This window comes from Setaria viridis, chromosome 1 (assembly GCF_005286985.2).
Source record: "Setaria viridis chromosome 1, Setaria_viridis_v4.0, whole genome shotgun sequence".
NCBI lineage: Eukaryota > Viridiplantae > Streptophyta > Magnoliopsida > Poales > Poaceae > Setaria > Setaria viridis.
Genome location: NC_048263.2, coordinates 29,685,890 through 29,707,743, shown reverse-complemented (window position 1 = coordinate 29,707,743; position 21,854 = coordinate 29,685,890). Strand labels below are relative to the sequence as shown.

The following is a 21,854-nucleotide window of genomic DNA, read 5'->3' as shown; positions in this document are numbered from 1 at the left end:
GGCCCACATGCGAATCGAATCGACCCGTCGTCGCATTATTATTGAGGCGCCATGGATAAAGATGAACCCGGAACGGGGCTTCCTCGCAGCAATTAGCGATAACGACACCCGTCAATGCGTGCACCGGCTGGAACATGGCCACATACACACAGTAGCCTGTTTGGAGGATGGAGTGGCGACTGACGACTGGCCCCGCCTGGAACTCTTCCACCATATCGCTGAACGGAGGAAATCACTAGATCCAGGGAGGTCCTCGTTACTTTCTGTTCAATACTGCCTGTCTGGAAGGCTCTGCAGTGCAGATGAAGGCTTCATACGCTTGGATCGACCGATCCACATTAAAGAAACCAGCAGATATAGCCATCAGATGCCTGAACTGCCATTTTGCGTCGGGCAGACAGCTTTGCAAGCTGGCATTCCACTCCTCTCTAAAAGAAAGTGGCCATTGCACCGCAATCTTTTGATCTTGAAGCCCAGCTTACCAAACAGAGACCAGTGCTCTTAAGGGAGCAAGATGCGGCGGAGCTTCTCTCACTGCTGCATGGTTACAGCCAACAGCACGCACAACGCAACAGAAACAAACAGATCAGCAATCTGAAAAAGATTGCTCTCCACAGCAGTATATGAAGAAGTTGCAGTACGTTTGTAACCGGGCTGCTGGGTTCAGTAGGCTTCTATTTGAACCAGACTTATGAATTCTCCAATTTAAACAGCAAGCATATTGTTTTCTCGAATACACAAGAAGTGAATCAACATGTACAATGCAGAAAATATTTTTGTGCCTGCACAGTTTGACATGATATACAGGTATGTACAACATTAATATCATATTACATAATATGACGACACAATACAACTAGGTGTCACAATTAAATCCAGCTCACTACTATCCATTAAAAAGCCAATGCCAATTGTAATAGCATAGCATGTGCACCATGTCTTTGTACAAGGATTATCAACTGAAATTCTGAAGTCAAATGATGATTTCAATCTTGCTATAATATGCTGATAAAAGTATAAGATAATCTTGCAACTTATTCTTGCAGTAAAACAGTAGACGATGGGCAATCTTCTGTTGTCTGAAGATGCTTCCTGACTTCTAGTCTATGCTAAGTTACAGATTGTTCAGTAGTATTAACTGGTCACTAGCAATTAACAAATCAATCACATAGAAGAGGGTAATTCTCTCAAAGTTATGGACAAAGACCAAAGGAAATTGTATCATTCCTGATTCTTTCCACATACGCCTCCATGTTTTGTCTTTGTGTTTCACTCAAAAGCAATTCACATGTTTTACGCCTAGGTACGATTTCACTACCTACCATCTGATCATACAGTCGATAAGCCCAGTCAGTTTCACCGACCCTACAAAGACCATGGATCAGAAGGGTGTATGTATCAAGATCTAAACCTAGACCACTCTTATTCACAAGCTCACTCAATAGGTGGTCAACAGCATCACCATGCCCTCTTCTACTCAAAAATAGCCTAAGAAGCGGTTGATATGTCTGAAGATCAGGCTTGCAAGATTGTGCCTCCATTTCTTTCAACAAAGCAAGAGCATCATCATCTCGCCCATACTGGCACAGAATTGATATCATGGTGTTATACGTGGCCAGGTTACGGGGCACACCATTTCTTGGCATCTCCACACGAAACACTTGGGAAGCTTCGAACAAATGACCCGCTTTACCAAGAATGTTGATCAGAGAGTTGTAGAACAGGGTATCAGGCTCACAACCTGAGGATCTCATTCTATCGGACACACTCAAAGCTTCTTCAAATCTTTCACATTTCGCCAAGGAGGTCATGATCATGGTGTAAGTGATCACATTGGGATGGCAGCCCTGAGAACCCATCGAATCAAGGAGTTCATAGACCCTCCTGAACTTGCGCTGCTTACAGTAAGCCTCAATAACAGCAGTATACGTGATGACCGTAGGAGGGAACCCCTTGTTTTTCATCTCCTCAATCGTCCACATTGCCTCATCAATCCTGCGCATACTGCACCACCCATGGACAAAGATGTTGAAAGTGTATGCATCTGGTGTGATGTGCGGGCTGAGCACCACAAAGACCTCACGCGCCAATTCGATTTTCTTCTCCTTGCAGAGAGCGTCGAGCAGCACATTCATCGTCTCCGTGTTCCTCTCCAGCCCCATGTCCTCCAACTGATCAAACAACACAATGGCATCCTTCCACCTCCTCGCAGCGGCAAGCCTCCTGATGCTCTTGGAGACAATGTCCACCGTGACCAGCCCCCTGCAATGCATTTCAGACAGCAGATCCCACATCCGGTCGATCTGCCTCATTTTCCCGAGCAGGTCGACCATCCGGCTGCAGGCGTACGGCGTGTGCGCGTAGCCGTCGCCCCGCGACTGCGCCCACTGGAAGAAACCCAGCGCGGACTTCCAGTCGTCCCCGAACCTGCGCAGCAGGCTGTCCGCGACGCCGGTCGTGAGCCGGATCTCAGAACACTCCGCCCCGAGGGACCGGACAAGGTCCTCGACGCTCCCCTTGCGCACCTTGAAGAGCGAGCTCTTGATCCGCTCGGCCGCCGCCTCTTCCTCCGCCGTGAGTGCGGTGCCACTGGAATCCTGGCTCGGGCGTGTGGAGGACGATGATGACGAAGATCTGCGGAGGGGGAGCGGTAGCAGGGACCTCCCGGCATCGCAGCACCGGCGCAGACGCCGGAGACCGCGCAGAGGCATCGGGGTTCGCGGCTTCTTCCTCCCTGCGGTTGCTGCTTCTAGCGAGACATCAGGGTCTGTCCCCGCGACAATGGCGGCAGCGGTGGCGGTGGTGGCGGCGGCGGAGGGAGAGGAAGAGCGAGGCAGCGAGCGTTCGGGAGCACCGGAGCAGGGCCGACGTAAAATTGAACACGCGATCAAAAGGCCCCCATATCGGATAGAGGCCCAAAGTACTCTCCCGCTCATAGGCCCATAGCACACAGCTGTTGGCTGAGTTGCACGTGCACATTTCATGTTCGCCCACGAGCAACATCCTCGTTTTAGTTCTTCTAAGAAAACAGGCTCGGCTCAGATTTAGCTTTTTTTAGTGCATATAAATATTTACGAACCTAAAAAAATTAAAACGATCTACAACTTAAAACGGAAGGAATATTAAGTAGCATATATTTGATCTTTGATTTGTACAAAAGCTACAGAAGTACATTGCTCAAGTTGCTTATTGGATTTTGCCTTTCCTGCTGTAAGGAATAGATGAGTCGGCGTTGAACAACACTGAATTTAGAGCATTAGCAGTGTGATGCGTAAAAAGCAATGCTTGGAATGTCTTGTAAAAAATGATGCTCAGTTTCATCTTTTGCAAAGCATTGGTTGTGGATCCCATAAGGTACATAAACAAAAAGAAATGAATTGATCATTGGGTCTGTTGTTGAGGGTCAGTGCTATAAATTGTTTACCAAGCATCAAAGGCTGCAGTGGCAAAACCTTTATCTCCAGTTTGAAGCATCGATTTCCCCCCACCCTATGGGTGCCCAGAGGGCGTAGCATCTGGAACAATCATACCTTCAATATATTATGCATCATCTTCTATCTAGTAAAATGGTACTCCGGCACTCTTTCTCGATGGAATGACTGACATAGCATAAATATGAAAACTAAAACCAAAGTTATACTAAGAAATTTAAAATTCGGTACATCCATAGTTCATGCCATACTTTGTCGCAAAAGATTCATACTCAAATTATTTCAGGTGAAGTTACTCAAAAGATTCATATTCAAACTATAGCTATAATCATTATGAATCTTGTATGGACTAACAACAGATGATTTTTTATATCCTTTGGCATGTTCACGAGATAGTGTAAGGCAAACGAAACCATACATCTACTTGTCACCCGTAAGGCCTGGGCATCCTGCACGCAACGACTGTCTATTTCTGAAATTGGCAAGCACCATCAGGTTCCTCAAGAACCATTCTCACCCAGGACATACTAGGTCAACAACTAAACAGCCAGTGAACGAAGCAGAGTAATTTTTTGCAGTCAATTAGAGTCGTGCACAAGCACAATGCGAAAATGAAATAGATATTGATTTAAAGTTTAACGAAGGTACATAGACCTGACAAAATATGAGCCATTACAGCTCAACCAACCACTAGGATACACCCGATATAGTTTCAGACATAATTCCATACAAAAAATTTATTCTCGGTAGAGGGCTCTCTACACTTTCTTCTGGGAAGAAACACCAGCTCCCCTGTATCACCATGCCTCAGCTCGCTCATCTAGTTGGTGCTGTGCATGTGGCGGATCAGGTCGATCACACGGGAGCTGAAAAGAACAATGGAAAATGAGACAGGATTCAGGAATTTAAGTGCTCAGAAGTGCATTTCATAGTGAGATCACACTCGGTAAAGGCAGTTGTCGTACCTGTAACCCCACTCGTTGTCGTACCAGGACACAAGCTTCACGAAGTTGCCGTTCAAAGCAATGCCAGCCTTAGCGTCAAAGATGCTGGACCTGCGATTGAGAAAAACAATCGCAATATTGGTAAGGAGACTTCTGAGGGTCCTGTATATAGACCATGAATCGGAAAATTTCACCACAAACAGTAGATATCTGAATGTATACCTGTTGTCACCCTGGAAGTCGGTGGAAACAAGGTCCTCGTCAACGTAACCCAAAATGCCCTTGAGGTTACCCTCTGCCTCAGCCCTGCGATGGTGTTTTTGAACATCAATTACTAAGCACTAAGCACAGGTCACAGAAACCATTCAACAATGCACCAAGCTAAAGCCCTACTAGATGGGAAAACTCACTTGATGGCAGCCTTGATCTCATCATAGGTAGCAGACTTCTCAAGCCTAACAGTCAGATCAACAACAGAAACATCAACAGTGGGGACACGGAAAGCCATTCCGGTCAACTTTCCATTGAGGGCAGGAAGCACCTTGCCAACAGCCTGTGGGAAAACATGAAGTTACAACAAGACAAATACAGAATTAAGGAAGCAATGAGAAATTTTGTAACTTCGAGTTTATAGTTACTACTTTCTTTCTGTGAAGCATGCAAAGAGTAGCATTTAGAGCAGTGCTCGACTAAAAGAAATAAGTGTTCAGTTCCTAACCTTAGCAGCTCCAGTGCTGCTGGGAATGATGTTGAAGCTAGCAGCCCTTCCACCCCTCCAGTCCTTAGCTGAGGGCCCATCAACAGTCTTCTGGGTAGCTGCAAGATTCACATTTAGCTGATAAGAAACACCAAACATAATTTTCCACTAAACCAATTTGCAAAACTTACCAGTGATGGCGTGAACAGTGGTCATCAGACCCTCAACAATGCCAAACTTGTCATTGATGACCTGCAGCAAAAATAAATAACCAGTGTAAGATAATAGGATCCCAATGAGCAATTTATATCAGCAGCTAAACACCATAATGAAAAGCACCTTAGCAAGAGGAGCAAGGCAGTTGGTGGTGCAGCTAGCATTGGAGACAATGTTAATGTCAGACTTGTATTCCTTCTCGTTGACACCACAAACAAACATGGGGGCATCCTTGCTAGGAGCAGAAATGACAACCTTCTTGGCACCACCCTGTAAAAGCAAGCAGAGAAACCATTAGATGCTTTCAACAACTAAATGGTATATGGTACCTTGGAATCACAAAAGATTTAAGTAAATGTACCTTCAAGTGAGCCGCAGCCTTCTCCTGGTCAGTGAAAACACCAGTAGACTCAACAACATACTCAGCTCCAGCTGCACCCCACGGGATCTCCTCAGGGTTCCTAAATACTAGATCATTAGCCCACAACAGTTGAATTGGGTATGAATTATGAAAGTTACTATGAAAGGAATGTTAACAAACCTGCAGCCAAACACAGCAACCTCCTTCTCCCCAAAGAGAAGGGTCTTGGAGTCCTTGACCTTGACCTCATGGTGCTTCCACTGTCCGTGGACAGTGTCATACTTGAACATGTAGGTCTGCAAGAACAAAACCACACCCAGGAACTAAACTCAATTGGTGTACCTACAGTATCAACTCATTGAAAGCAATGAATAGAAATTCCCACACAGACTAATCAAGGAGAGACTCAGAGAAGCCAGGTTATTTATAAAATACACCAGATTTGGGTCCTACAGTCCCTATTACACCTACAACAATGAAATAAAATCTCATCCAAACCATAGATTTGCAGTAATCTGTTATACTAATATATCTGCGGAGCTGCAATTCATAAAATATGCTGATCCCGATCACATGGCAGGCAGAAGTAGGAACAGATAGGTGCATCCACATATCAACGACCATATAACAACTTCAAAACTCCTATACAGTGTAACAGCCATCGCTGTCAGGTCAATATCACCAACAGACCACATAAAAAATGGCATCTACATCAGATCTACGCATCCCTTTATCCTTTTAAATAATAAATAACTCCATATAATGCAACTGTTGCACATCCAACAAGGTGTTACATTACTAATTCACGATCGTATATTGAAAAATTCCACAAGTAACAGACCAACAACGACCAAATCGTATAAACCGTACAGATCTACTAGCATGGAACAATCACATTCAGTCACTCCCTACATCACTCCCATGATAAGTATCAGATCAAGCGATAAGCATATGAGCAGGGCAGGAGGCTATACCATGTAGTCAGTGGTGATGAAGGGGTCGTTGACGGCGACGAGCTCGACATCGTCGCTCTGCAGGGCCACCCTGGCCACCAGCCTGCCGATCCTGCCGAACCCTGCACCACCAACCCAAACGCACATCAAAACCCACACAATCTGCATAACTCAACCAGATCAGAACTCAGATCGGAGCCCGCGAACTCACCGTTGATCCCGATCTTGATCTTCGCTGCACAACAAACCAAACCAAACCAACGAAAACATCAGTGGAACGTCAGATTTACATTTACACCCCAAAAAAACAAATCCAAATGGAACACAGCAACAACAACGCTAGCAGAACGACGGTATTACCCATGGGGATGAGAGGCTGCGTCGACGGAGAAAACGAGGTGGAATGGCTGGGCTTGAAACGGGATCGAGATGGGGTTCGTTTCAAAAGTGCGATGCGGCCAATAGATCGGAGGGGGCGATATATATAAGAGAGGGGGCTATAGGGTTCGGCGGCCACCGCTGCTGGTTTTTTTTAGACGGCCGGGCCCAGCCGGCACCGCGGGATGCGGATCACCGGGGCCTTGGTTTTGGCTACCGGGAAAAATGCCGGACCACGGGTCGCTGACAGGTGGGGCGCTCAGGGGATGGTTTCGAGAAGCTTCCCGTGGGTCGGAACGTTGGACCTTGGAAACCCTGGACCGTTGCTGGGTTTGGGCCCACCGGAAGTGGGAGAAAAGCGTACGGTGGAGAGGGCTGCGCTTCTTTCTTGCACAAGAAGAAGAAACGACCGGCCGGGCTGGTTTTCTGCGGCCGCCGGATGGCAAAAGATTCTGTGGACGTTGTTGGGGTGCCTGAGATTTCAGATTTGCGCCTGGTGTGGCTAATCATTGCGTGTCATGACGTGATTGGGAAGAAATTCCGTTTTCTTGCAGAAAAAAACTACAGCAAGGTCGACGCTATGTACATAACTGGATCGACTTTTTTATGTTTTTATTACGCAGGTTTATACGGCCATGGCTTGAACTCTTTTATACATGAAGAAAATGAATAGTTTCCAAGCCTCTGCAGCTTTGTGGTTTGCACTTCAACACGTATTTCTTTCATTAAATCAAGACTTTAACTGCCGAAAATATAATCATGTGTGAGGGTGTTCAAAATACTAAATTAGTCAAACCAGCCCAAACGAAGAAAAATAGAAAATACACTAATTATAAACTTCAACTATAGAAGAAGCAAAACACGAGACGTGTATGGTTTGTGTGGTTTAGCCAATTTAGAGTTTTGAACTCACATAACAAAAAGTATATAGTATGGAGGAAGATTTTTTTTAACATGGAACTAGTCACGTCAATTATCATATAAATGTATGGAATAATAAAGTAATTATGGGTCAAAACCTTGTCGTAAGGGTTTATAGAGGGTTCAAATTGTATACATGGGTATTGTGACATGAGCAAGAGTATCCTAAAAAATTCTTCCCCAAAACTATGTATTAAGAGTTCTCCCAAAAAAAATCTCCCCCAAAAACATATCAGTTCACAGCAGATCGCTAATAAATAGCCTCCAATATTTCAAACACAGGTCACGTCATCGTATTGGGCCCATCAGAAGGGACGCGCGGGAATCAGGATTGGGGGAGGAATGCCAACGCTAAAATATACGTGGTGGCAGGCTATTTTTTAGCGGCGCTAAAAAATTGGGGAAGGTTTAGGTGGATTGTTGGAGTTCATTTTTTTCTCTCTTTTTTCTTTAAAAAAAGTATTAGGGGTAAGATTAGCAGCCTTTTGGAGTTGCTCTAAGACCTAACTACTTTATAACAAACATGTCCATCCTAATTTGAGTCTCGCTTCAAATTTCTAGCTAATTATTGTTTCACATGGTAGATTGTCGCATGTTGTGACTTTTTCATTCCAATCTTTCGAATACATTCATTAAAAGGGTATGTGTACACGTATGCCCTGTGTTGCACTCTGCTTCGTAAAAAAAAAAGATAAAAATACAATACAATGGTTGAGAAGTCATCTGTGGGACATGTTAGTGTTTTGATGATTTTTAAGTAATCGAGAAGAGCTTCGTCTGGCATATATCAATAGAGAAGGACTCTTACAGTAAATTAGAAAGAACAACAACATGTGTTCATTGAGATTGAGATATATCAACTGGGAATGGCCTTAGAAACTGAGGCTGCTGGATTTCATTGCATCAATTAACTAAAAGTAATAAGAGGCAATTTTGAAGAAAGTTCATTAGAGATATTAGTTTTAGTAATATCTTTAGGATGATATATACTCTCTCCCATATATCGCCAATGCCTCCATGTATCGTTACGTTGACATTTAAGACATGCTTCTTGTTGCGAACTGAGCATAGCTCAGTTGGTAAGGTTCCTTATAGTGAAACCTACCCACCAGGGTTCAAGTTCTCGATTCGGCACTAGTACCGGCGCTATTCTTTTAGTGGTAGGCGACGTGCCCCTCGACAGTGAGGCGCCAGTGGTGACTTTGTCAGTCTCGAGGATTTGCTGCCTCAGTCTTTCGGAGGTACTCATAGTGGTAGGGTTGCGTGCGTGTGTTCGTAGGGGTGAGTGTGCGTATGTGTATGTGACCATCTGCGTTTGTATCGTGTGATTCGTAAAAAAAAGACATGCTCCATGTTAGCGATAGGTCTATCTTTTTGTTTTTTTTGAACGGGCGATAGGTCTATCTTTGACTGACTTAAGGTGTGTTTGGATAGCAGGTGCTAAATTTTAGCACCTGTCACATTAGATGTTTGGACACTAATTAGGAGTATTAAACATAGTCTAATTACAAAACTAATTGCACAACCCCTAGGCTAAATCGCGAGACGAATCTATTAAGCCTAATTAATCCATCATTAGCGAATGGTTACTGTAGCACCACATTGTCAAATCATGGACTAATTAGGCTTAATAGATTCGTCTCGCGATTTAGCCTAGGGGTTGTGCAATTAGTTTTGTAATTAGATTATGTTTAATACTCCTAATTAGTGTCCAAACATCCGATGTGACATGTGCTAAAATTTAGCACATGCCTCCCAAACACCCCCTTAGGTTGGTTTAACTCGTCAGCCTTCAGGCCTGCATCGATCTCGGGCGGCACGCGGGTTTTGGTGGATTGGATGGGCTTCGTGCAGATGGTTTCATGGACGCAAACGACGACGTCCATGGGCCATCTCGCGAACGAGAAACCGAACGAAACCAAACGCAGGCTTAGGATTAAATTTCATGCATAAAGTGACTTCATGCATATATCATTATAAAGTGTTAATATTACAAAATGATATGAGGGTCTAAATAGAAAATTACACATCATTGGACTAATCGCAGTGGAGGGCTCCATCTTTCGTCGATCGGGGGCACGCCAGTCTAGAACTCTAAGTCTCCTGTGCAGCTCCTTCTACTTCTATCTGAACATCATTTAAGGGGGAGGGAGAAACACAACAGGGGTTGAAGGGAAAAACGGTGAGTACATCAAAATGTACTCTGCAAGTGTGGGAGGTAAGGGTACGAGGGGCTTAGATCAAAAGGCTGACACAACTGGCTGCAAGCACAAGTTTTAGTTGGCCATAATTTATTAAACAACCTAGTTACTACGGTGAGAGTCTTCCCATCCCAAACCAAACTTAAAAGTAGAGCATCTATAATATATAACCAAGCAACCCATCCAAACCAGCCATTCCACCTACTAAACATATGAGGGTTCGGACCGCTCTTGACCATGAGCACGGCTGTTATAACAGTTTGTAACACTCTACAGAGGTTGTACATCTTTACCCACGAGTCATGTCACCATTCGCTCTACTAACCCCCCCCCCCCCCACACACATATTTCCGAGATGTGTGTGCTACGTGGTGCACTACGAGGCCTTTACATAGATTCACCGGTAGTGCATTAACCCACTCAAGGTTCGAGTACCCATTGTTGCGCCAGCAGACTGTTGGGTGGTCAAAGCCACCCTCACTGCAACCAACAGCCTAACGCGGGCTGCTGGATTTCCTGATTTACCCTACTTAATTGGCCAAGACCATTGCCCATCCGGTTCTCGTGGTTGTATTGTTCATCATGGGTGGTCGCTCCACATATCAATCCTTGAAGTGGCTCGAGCAAGGCAAGCATCAACCCAAAACACCATCCCCCGATCAAACACTTGCTTGAGCCCCTAGGTTCCACTTTCTAAAAAATCACCAAACCATGTGGTTATATAGTTAATTAGTCAATATTAAGATTAAACCCAACCCATATGTAGAGCACAACTAAGCAATTTACTACCCAAAACCCACAACTCTCTAAGGGCTTCAAGGATGTCATAAACAGTACTAGTAAACCCTACATAGAATTCCCATCATATTGACTCAATGCATGCATAAAGCGTAAATAAAAAGTGATTTTATTGTAAATGCAGGTAACAAGGAGTATGCATCAAGGACAATTGCCTGATTTCCCAAGACCACTGCTCCGAAATGTTCCCCAATGCAAAGCAATTAACTGAAACAATACAATTAAGCAACTAAAAACAATACACCAATCAGTAATAAAATTATTTTGAAAAATGTACTATTAGCTAACACTAGTTACTACGGATGCAGGAGCGCAAGAAACGCTGAAAATGGAGCTACGGTTGGAAACATAGGATTGGCTAGTGGGGTGGGGGTTTTGTTTGGGTGCAGTTGTCATTTGATGGTTAGTAGATGGTTACTGTTGGAAAGGCAAGGATTTGGGAACGGAGGCGAGGCTATAGAAAGATTTTGGAAAAAGGGTATGCTCTTTTAGTTGTCGTACATGATGAGGCAAGAGTGTTGCATATGGTGGGAACGGCCAGAACATGCCGAGGACGATGTGATCACCGGGGCAAGGAAGGGAGTGTTTCGAGCATGTTTTCTTGTGTTCTAGTTATTGCATTGAGATACGAGGGAATTCTCTTGTGGGTGTGCAAAGGATGGAAGTGAACATGATGTGACTGGGTGGTGCAGCGAGAGAGACTCTAGATCAATGGGAAACATGGGCAAGATCTCTGGTGCACGTGCTAGAGATGTAAACAGTTGAGCAGTGAGCGCCATGAGAAGGGAAAAGCTTGTCTCTGGTTTACTTATGGCCGAGCCATTTTGTGGTATTGTGCCCAACTACTAAAGACACCTGCTCGTCGAAGGGCTTGTCGATCCGCAACCTGGTTTGATGGGGAACACGAATGGCACTGGGTGCCACTGCTGCTAGGACCTCAGGAGCAGTGAGCACCACGACCTTGATTCCTTGGACATCGCAACTCCTATAGACGAACTGATGGGTAGGACGCTGTGCAACTATAAGGGACACTCGGTGGTAAAAGGATATGGTGATCAGGCTAACGGTGTGCTGGGGAACATGAAGGGAAGACAGGGTGGCACGGCTGTGAACAGCAGCGGTGGTGAGCACGACGAGATCAATATTTCAAGAACCGTGACAGATATGGCTGAGCCGATTTGCTGGGTCATGCGCAGGTACATGATATGTGACTCTGTCAAAGGGTTTGGCAACTGACACGTGCATCTCTGGGGAACGCAGAGGAAAGGTAGGATGGCACAGCTGAGAACAGCAGGGACGGTCAGCACTATGAGATCCATATCTCAGGAATTGCTGTAGATATGGCTAGCCATTGTGCATGGACATGTGCAGGTATAAGGTACATGTGGTGGTAAAGGGTTTGATGTTTAGACAACTGGATCAGCGGGGAAAGCGAGAACAAAACGTGATCATGTGGTTGTGTAAACAGAACGGGCAGCAAGCGTAGCAAGATTAACATATGGCAGATCCTTTGTGCAGAGGTATATGAGGCAGGTTGTGGTCAAAGGATTTATCAAACCGTGTACTATGTCAACGGGAACGCGAGCGACAAACGGAAGCCTGGCGGCTGGCCGTGAAGGACAGGAACATGGCATGCGGGAAAACTCGCCAGGGTTTCAACGGGATTGGCACTATGGGTATGAATCACATCACAAGCCTCACATTGGGGTTTATGGTGAACGGAGGCAGACAGGACTATGTCTGGTGGCCATGATGGGGCAAGATCGCTGGCAGCTGGTGCGGATCAGCAGGGCTACGGTATCATCTCGGCGTCTGTGATGAATGATTCGGAGGATGTCTTCAAGGGCCTGCAATGCAAGGGGATGAAAGAGGGGCGCCAATAGGTGAAAAACAAGATAGGGCAGCGGCTCACCAAACAAGGACGACGACAAGGAGGGAGGGGTCGGCTTGTCACGGGTTCAGCAGGGATGTGGCTTCACCTTGGCGTCGATGCTGATTGGGAGGGCATCTGTAGGGGGCCTGCAACGTGATGAGATGAGAGAGGGTAGGTACTGCATGATAGAGGAGAGGGGCACGACCTCACCATGGCGCATGAATCACGATGGTCATGGGTAACTCTTCCTCGCTCGTGGTTCAGGAAGAAGACGACGACCTCCATCTCCAATCCACTGCTCAAGTGTGCGAGGAGAGCGATGCAGCGGCAAAACGGAATAATGGCAACAAGGGCACTCAATTTTGGCGGTTAGGAAGGCATAAATTTACGTTTGACCATTTTACGTTTGACCAAAATGGTCAAATTTATAGGGAGGATCAAATTAATTTATGAACCGAATAGATATCATATTTAGTGAAGAAATTAATGGTACTTATTTGGTATCATGAATGTTAGTATTGAAATGTTTTGATTCTAAAAAAATTGGAATGACTTACAATTTGAAATGGAGGGAGTATATGTTAACTCTGCACACGAAGAAAAAATACATAATCAAAAGTGTCTCCTACAAGTTGAGGACCCAACTTTTAGAACGCATTTCTTCTTGTGTTTGCCACCATCCAGAGCCAGTAGAAAAATTAGCACCAGCAAAGCAACGATCAACAGTGGCCATCCGATTGATGACCTGCCGTTTTCTTTTCAGAGTCATCGCATGCATATGCCGGGCCAGCCAGTGAGCAAGGCAGCAGTCAACGGGCGAGTCTAAAGGGTATTTGGTTCCACGACTAAAATTCAATCCCTGTCGCATCGAATATTTAGATAATAATTAGGAGTGTTAAATATAGACTAATTACAAAATCAATTGCACAGATGGAGGCTAATTCGTGAGATGAATTTATTAAGCTTAATTAATTCATGATTAACACATATTTACTGTAGCATTATATTGTCAAATCATGAACTAATTAGGCTTAATAGATTCGTCTCGCGAATTAGCTTCTATCTATACAATTGGTTTTATAATTAACTCACGTTTACTCTTTGTAATTAGTATCTAAATATTCTAAACATTCCATATAGCAGGGACTAAACTTTAGTCCGTGATCAAACAGGTGTTTTGGACGGGCTCTGCGCTCGACTCTCCCTCACTCCCTGCCGTGCCGTGAGGAACCTTCGCGGCAGCTTCCGCAACTCCGCGGGAAAGGAGGAGGGGGGCACTGATGAGCCAGTGATCCGCCGCATCAGCCTCGCAGCGAAGAAGAGCGTCGTGATGGTGAGAACTGAGAAGCAAAGGGAACGGTTTCAAGGGAAATTTAGGTGACGACGACGACGGATAGATTTTATTTTAGGGGGTCGACGACGGATAGATAAGGTTGCGTCGCGTGCAAGCTTTCCGTCGAGCGCCCCCCGCCAGTGCCACTGCCTGCCTGCCAAAATGAGACGAGATGCAGGAGGTAGCTAGGGCTGGAAGCTGCCATGAAGTTTCCTTGCGGGTTTGCAATCGGAGATGTTCAGATGAGAGGAGGACGACGACTTCCATCCAGTTCCAGCCCTCGGACCTCTATTAATAGCGGAGTCGTCGGGACGGACACGATAAGACGCGAAACAACTGAGCCCTCCTTGTCTTCTCCAGCCAGCCGCCGCCGTCCGCCGGCGATACATCGTCCTTTATTTTCCCTATCCGATGGCCGCGCGGGAAGACGGCGCCAAGAAAGACCCGGCGGCGAGGCGGCTTACATTTGAGGTTGGTGACGGCGACCTCACCGGAGGGCATCCCGTCGGGCAGGACAGCGTTGACTTCGGTGGGCAAGGCTCCATGTCCACGGGGCCTGGCGGCGGTAGCCGTGATCATGCCTTCTTCTTCGACGCCCCGGCCCCGCCTGGCGGTGGCCTTGATCATGCCTTCGCCTTCGACGCCCCACCAGGACCCGGCGGCGGCGGCGGCGGTGAAGGCCTCAGATCTCCTGCTGGCCGACTCACGCGTCCACTGCTCGGCGCCGAACACATCGGCGGTGCCGACCCAGCATCGGCCGGCCGCCATGGTGATCACCATGACCAGGAGCGGGACCCACTTCGCGTCGCTGTACGAGACTTTCAGCGCGCCGGCGGCGACCGCGGTGGGATGCTGCGCCATCTCGCGCTCCTATTCTTGCTTCTGGGCGCGAGCGCGATGGCGCTCGCTGGCGAGCCCGACGCGCCGTGGCCCAACCAGGTCGCTGCTCTCCTGGCCTGGCTCGCCGGGTGCATCCTGCTCTTCCTGTCACTGCAGTAGTGACGCCGGCGGCTGTGCGAGAGCGCCCGCTCCTACGGTCCTACCCGCAGTTCTTCACCCTCCTACCTGTCGACTTCGACAGCGATGGTGATCAGTCCTGCACAAAGAAAAACCTTACTATATAAAACCTAGACACTAAAGGAAAATAAGAAAACTAAAAAATAGCCGTCTGGGCTCGTAGCTCACGTACGGACGTACGGTGGCGCTTGCATGCATGCGCCCTATCTACCTAACCCGCACGTACACGGTTGCGTGCAAATTATGATGAGAACTCCAAATTTTAGAGTCCTAGTTGCTTCCGTTCCAAATTGTAGATTGTTTTAATTTTTTATTCATATATATTCTTATACACCTAGATATATATTTAAGTGCATAAGAATATCTATGAAGCTTAAAAAGCTAAAATAACTTACAATTCTCGAAACAGAGGGAGTAGATTCGATTCTATCGACAAGACAAGTACAGTACATGGCAATTTGGAAATCGGACTCAAGAGTATACGGGTCAAAGATTTAAAAGGGAAAAGAACTGCCCAGAATATTCATGACAGTTGCATCGCTTGGTCATGTCATGTCACGTGGGTCCCATCCCCTATATAATGGATGTGTGTGTGGTTGTTCTTGTAATCCCGTCATGAGTGGTCATGTTTCTATCGGTTCTATACTTCTACTAGAATTAACTATTGCAATTGCAAGTGTGTATAGAATACGGTTAATTTAGTTTGATATATCAATGTCTATGCAATGGTTTAACTTAGCTTTAGTACTATGGCCATGGGAAAATTCTTATTGTGATGGTGGCGGGAGTTGAGGGGATGTACTGTTCTTCCTGTGAAAGGAAGAATTTTGAGATGAAGAGTGAATGAGTGCTCGAGATTTGAGTTTGTAACGAGCGATTGTATTTTTTTATAACTATTTTATTTTAGTGGTAGGTGTCGTGAACGTCGATATTGTGGCATAGTGCGCGCGCGGGTGTTTATTACGAAGTTGAGTGTGCATGTGTGTGTATGCCTTCGTGTTTACAGTGTGTTTTGGGAAAAAAAAGTTTAAGATGACCAAGCTGAGCCCTAATTCGCTTCAACTTAGGCTTGATCGGAGTTTTGGCTCTCGTCAAGATAAGCTAGCGAGAGAGTGTAAGTATCTCCAGGGGAAAAAAGAGGGGCAGGGGCGCAGGGCACTCTCCATTCTTCATTCGAAACTCATGAATGTCGGGAACAAGGTTTAGCAAAAACAAAGTTATTTAGGACATTCGGTTACACCTGCTTCAAAGGCTTACTCAGATTACTTGAGCCGGTCTCATGTCTCAAGCCCAGTTCCAAGCTCAAATCCTAGTTTAATCCATGTCTTAAGCCAATTCCTTTGCCTGCGGCCACTAGTAGAGAACGGATTCGAACCCACAACCTCCAGCCTCGCGCGTAGCTTCCTTGCCATCTCACCTACACACCACATCTGACTATGTAGGGGATACTATCCTTTTGTATTAACTCGTGGGGGACCCTTTTATCCCGGTTGGAAACACCAACCGGGATAAAAGACCCCCTTTTATCCCGGTTGGTGTTTCCAACTGTTAGGGGGGAATATTAACGATCCCCTAAGCAACATTTAGGGAATCAAACACAGAAGGCCCAGGCCCACCAAGACGTGATCAAAACTCCGCCTCGCCCGATCAAGACGCCAGGGTCGGAAACGGCCGACCCCCCTCCGCAAGGTCTCCGCCTCGCCCGACCCCGAGCGAAGGAGTCGGGCACGCTGGGGCCCACGGGGTCAGAACCCCCCTCAGATACGATCCGCATGAGCAAGACAGACAAAAACCAGTGGGTCCCCCCCGTCGCCCTCGCCGTAAATGCGCCGCAGGTCTGGCAGAGGGCAGGGTGACCGCGCCCCTCACGCAACCCGGCGCAAGTACCCGTGCACGACCGTCCTGTGCGGGCTACAGTGCCGGCGGCCGGCTCCCATTCGCCGCAGGGTACTCATGACCTGCGGCGACCGGAGCAAAGGAGGGAGCGGCCCGTCCTCGGGTCCCACACGCCCTCGGGTCCCGCGCGAACAGCAGTACAGATGTAAAGCTCCTCCTCTCAACAGCCGTCACCGGAGCAGCGGCATCCACCGTCCACCCTAACGGACGCTGGGGTAACGACGAAGCCGCCTCATCATGATCTGGCCTGGTACCTACGAGCATCGAAGTAGCTATCTACGGGGAGCAGCGACACTTGGCGTCCGGCGACCTCCCCCTCCGACATGCACACCGGCACGCGTTTAGGGTCGGCAGGACATCGGGCGCCTAGGATCTCTCTCCTCCTTCCGGCCATACCTTTTACCGTTCTGCTCTTTACTCTTTACAGGCCTTTTTACCCGATCCCAATTGTAACTCCGGCCGTCCCCTTGCGATATAAAAGGAGGAACCCAGAACCGGAGAGGGGGGGGGGGATCAAGGAGCTTCTTCTCCCGTACACCATAGTACACTACCACTCTTCCTAAGAGCACAAAAACCGAAGAGACTTGGGACCAGTCCCTCTCTCGCCAATCTGTAACCCCCTACTACAGAACCCCCGCACGGGCAACACGAGCATCCTCGATACTGGACGTAGGGCTTCCTTTGCCCGAACCAGTCTAATCCGTGTCTCCCGCGCAACCACCTGAGGCTCACGCTCATAAAAGAAATTTACTAGTCTAAGTCTTGATCCGCTGATCTTGACAACGACAGTTGGCGCGCCAGGTAGGGGACCTTTGCGCGTGCATCTCCAGCCTCAGATGGCCAATCGCGATAGCGGTTTCGCTCCGGGCTCCCTAATCCGTTTCGGGAGCCTGGACTTCCTGGCCACCGGGGAAGGGATCGAGCTGATCCCTGTCCTCGTCCTGCCCGCTCGTCCCGCTGCCCTCGGCCCCGCCGCCAGGACGGTGGCGAGCGGCCGGTCGCCCACCAGAAGGACCTCACCAGAAGGATGGCTCTTCGGGCTACGCAACGCCACGGGGGCTCACGGTCGCCTCCTAGCGCGATCCTTCACCACATCGCCCGCGAGCAACGAGCTCGTGGGCGTGGCAAGGACAATCTCCGACACTGGCTCCAGTAACGAGAATCCCCGCCCCTCGCGCGAGTGCTTCATGGCTGACGCGCACTCCGAGGGGTCCAATGGCGATGGTGCTGAGGGGAGGCAACGGGCTCCCCCCTCGCACGCCGCAGCTACAACTGGGGCCCTACCCAGGGCCCCAGAGTGCTCTCAGCAACCGGAAGCGCACGTGGGCGCTCGCCAAGAAGTAGAGCACCCCCACCACGAGGGGGGAGCATGACAACGGGCGCGCGACGTCCAGGAACGCATCTGTGCGGATGGAGAGCGTCCGCCGTTCTTTGCCCACGCTAGCCAGAACGTCGCCGCCGCGGCGGTGTTGCTCCGACAGCTCCCCGAGCCAGCGACGCCCGAAGAGCGACGGGCACGCCAAGAAATGCGCAACCTGCTTGAATGCGCCACCGTCCAGCAGGCGGAAAGTTCAGCGTCTCGGCGACGCGGGCAGAACGCCAGCCGGGCAATGCATGGCGCACCCCAGGAACGGCGGGGGGAATCGGTCCATCAGCCCCTCCGGGGGAAAATCAGGCCGCGTCCGCCCGACGAACTCCGCCACCCGCAGCAGGCGAGGCTCGATCCGTCCATCAACGCGTCGGTCTCGTCCGCGACGCCCGCGACACCCTGAACGCGCGGAGACGCTCCCGCGTGGACAGGGAGGACGGGGCAGATCGAGGCTACCACGTCCACCGAGGCGGGCGCTACGACAGCGGGGAGGACCGCAGTCCGAGCCCCGGAGCGGCTGGGCCTCGGGCCTTCTCCACGCGCATCCTAAATGCGCCCTTTCCACCGCGCTTCAGGCAGCCCACGAGTGTAGCCAAATACTCGGGGGAGACGAATCCTGGAGTATGGCTCAGCGATTACCGGCTTGCATGCCAAGCTGGCGGGACGGACGACGACCTGTTCATCATCCGCAACCTACCCCTTTTTCTGGCAGACTCCACGCGAGCCTGGTTGGAACACATCCCTTCAGGGCGCATCCGCAACTGGAACGACCTGAAGGAGGTCTTCGTAGGAAACTTCCAAGGGACGTACACACGCCCTGGCAACTCCTGGGATCTTCGGAGCTGCCGCCAAGGGGCGGACGAGTCCCTCCGGGACTACATCCGGCGCTTCTCCAGAAAGCGCACCGAGCTCTCCAATGTCGCCGACGCTGACGTTATAGGGGCCTTCCTAGCAGGGACCTCTTGCCGGCCCCTCGTCCACGAGCTAGGGCGCCGAGGCCCGCGAACCACGGAAGAGCTCCTCAACATCACCACTAGCTACGCCTCTGGCGAGGAGGCTGTCGGAGCGATCTTCGATCGTTCCAAGGGTAAGGTGAAACGGGAGGAGGACGCCGACGAAGGCACCTCCAACCGCCAGCAGCAGAAGAAGAAGGGCAAGCAGCGATGCGAGGCCCCCCTCGTGGCCGCGGTCGAACGCAAGCGAGGGCAGCCGCCCCCCGAAGGCGCTCCCGGCTTCTTCGACAAGCTGCTCGAGGGACCGTGCCCGAACCACGAGTTCCCCGTCAAGCACGCCTACAAAGACTGTAACCTCATGAAGATGTTCTTCGTGGGCAATCCGGTGAGGGGCGACCGGAAGCGGAAACCCGACGAGGAGAAGAAAGGCGACGAAGAGAAGGAAGACGGCTTCCCTAAAGTGGACGGCTGCTTCATGATCTTCGGGGGCTCCGCAGCGTATGACACCAAGCGCCAGCAGAAGCTGGAGCGCCGGGAGGTCTACGCGGCCGAGCCTGCGACTCCGGCCTTCCTCGATTGGTCCGGGACGGCCATCACCTTCGACAGGTCCGAACACCCTGGACGCGTCCGGCATCCAGGGCGCTACCCTCTTGTCGTCGACCCCATCGTCGGCACGACGCGTCTCACTAAGGTACTCATGGATGGGGGCAGCGGCCTCAACCTCCTCTACGCTGAGACCCTCGACGCCATGGGGAACGATCACTCCCGTCTCCGTCCTAGCAAGGCACCCTTTCATGGCGTCGTGCCAGGGAAGCAGGCGACGCCTCTCGGGCAGATCGACCTGCCCGTCACGTTTGGGACCCCTTCTAACTAGTGGAAGGAGGTCCTCACCTTCGAGGTGGTAGGGTTTCGCGGAACCTACCACGCCATCTTGGGACGGCCATGCTACGCGAAGTTCATGGCAATCCCCAACTACACCTACCTCAAGCTCAAGCTGCCAGGGCCTAACGGAGTCATCACCGTCGGCACAACCTTCCAGAAGGCATACGAGTGCGACGTCGAGTGCTGCGAGTACGCCGCGGCCATCACCGCCTCGGGCGACATGGCGGCCCAGCTTGAGGAGACGATCGAGGACCAGCCCGACGCCAAGCAGTCAGGTACCTCCTTTGAGCCCACCGAAGGCATCAAGGAAGTCCCTCTCGACCCCGGCAGTTCCGGTGGTGGGGTCGTGCGGATCAGTGCAGCCCTATCCCCCAAATAGGAAAGCGCGCTCGTCGACTTCCTCCGCGCAAACAGCGACGTCTTTGCGTGGAAGCCCTCGGATATGCCAGGCATCCCGAGAGAAGTCGCCGAGCATTCCTTGAACATCAGGGCCGGCTCTAAACCAGTGAAGCAAGGCTTGCGCCGTTTCGACGAAGAAAGGCACAGGGCCATTGGTGAAGAGCTCCAGAAGCTCCTGGCGGCCGGGTTCATCAAGGAAGTACACCACCCCGAGTGGTTGGCTAATCCTGTTCTTGTACCAAAAAAGAACGGGAAATGGAGGATGTGTGTCGATTATACCAGTCTCAACAAAGCGTGTCCGAAGGATCCGTTCCCTTTGCCACGCATAGATCAAATAGTCGACTCAACCGCCGGGTGCGAAACACTCAGCTTCCTTGACGCATACTCCGGCTATCACCAAATCGCGATGAAAGAAGCCGACCAGCTCGCTACCTCCTTCATCACCCCCTTTGGCCCCTACTGCTATGTTAAGATGCCGTTCGGTCTCAAAAACGCGTGGGTTACCTTCCAGCGATGTATGCTTAAGTGCTTCGGAGATCTCATCGGGCAGACCGTTGAGGCCTACGTCGACGACATCGTAGTCAAATCCAGGAAGGGCGATCGGCTCGTTCCCGACCTGGAGCTAGCCTTCGAAAGGCTAAGGGATAAGCGTATCAAGCTTAACCCTGAGAAATGCGTGTTCGGTGTCCCAAGGGGCATGCTGCTAGGCTTCATCGTCTCCGTGCGCGGCATCGAGGCGAACCCGGAGAAGATAGCGGCCATCAACGACATAGGGCCGATCCGGAACATGAAGGGAGTACAGCGCGTCATGGGGTGCTTAGCATCCCTAAGCCGCTTCATCTCGCGCCTCGGCGAGCGAGGACTTCCTCTCTATCGGCTCCTGAAAAAATCCGACCGCTTTGAGTGGACCAGCGAGGCGCAGGAAGCACTTGACAGGCTCAAGGATCTCCTGACGAAAGCCCCAATTCTAGTTCCGCCGGCCGACGGCGAGACCCTTCTACTCTACGTCGCGGCGACCACCCAGGTGGTCAGCGCGGCCCTAGTAGTGGAGCGGGAGGAGGAGGGGCACGCTCTTAAGGTGCAACGCCCGGTGTACTTCATCAGCGAAGTATTGTCCGAGTCCAAGTCGCGATATCCGCAGATCCAGAAGCTCGTCTACGCCGTCCTCATCACGAAGAGGAAGCTGCGTCACTACTTCACCTCCCATCCGGTAACGGTCGTCTCTTCATTCC

General features: G+C 49.8%; 2 protein-coding genes across 2 annotated transcripts; both read right to left on the bottom strand.

Moving 5' to 3' along the window:
• Positions 1-863: 863 nt before the first annotated feature.
• On the bottom strand, positions 864-2,887 carry LOC117860561 (pentatricopeptide repeat-containing protein At3g04130, mitochondrial). Its single transcript, XM_034743881.2, has one exon. The coding sequence runs from the start codon at positions 2,709-2,711 to the stop codon at positions 1,194-1,196; it is 1,518 nt and encodes a 505-aa protein (XP_034599772.1). The 5' UTR covers positions 2,712-2,887; the 3' UTR covers positions 864-1,193.
• A 1,148-nt stretch (positions 2,888-4,035) lies between these two features.
• Positions 4,036-7,099, bottom strand: LOC117860570 (glyceraldehyde-3-phosphate dehydrogenase 3, cytosolic). Its single transcript, XM_034743892.2, has 12 exons — positions 6,963-7,099; positions 6,814-6,837; positions 6,624-6,724; positions 5,830-5,945; positions 5,650-5,749; positions 5,412-5,558; positions 5,264-5,324; positions 5,094-5,191; positions 4,786-4,928; positions 4,598-4,681; positions 4,397-4,486; positions 4,036-4,297 (listed from the first exon to the last, which is right to left on the bottom strand). Exons 1-12 carry the CDS (start codon positions 6,964-6,966, stop codon positions 4,252-4,254), a joined length of 1,014 nt encoding a protein of 337 aa, XP_034599783.1. The 5' UTR covers positions 6,967-7,099; the 3' UTR covers positions 4,036-4,251.
• Positions 7,100-21,854: the final 14,755 nt, after the last annotated feature.

Coding starts and splice junctions, on each gene's coding strand:
- LOC117860561 (XM_034743881.2), bottom strand. CDS start 2,711: ATGCCTCTGCGCGGTCTCCGGCGTCTGCGCCGGTGCTGCGATGCCGGG.
- LOC117860570 (XM_034743892.2), bottom strand. Junction 5,325..5,411: donor GCCTTGCTCCTCTTGCTAAG/GTGCTTTTCATT, acceptor TTTTTGCTGCAG/GTCATCAATGACAAGTTTGG. Junction 4,682..4,785: donor GAGATCAAGGCTGCCATCAA/GTGAGTTTTCCC, acceptor ACACCATCGCAG/GGCTGAGGCAGAGGGTAACC.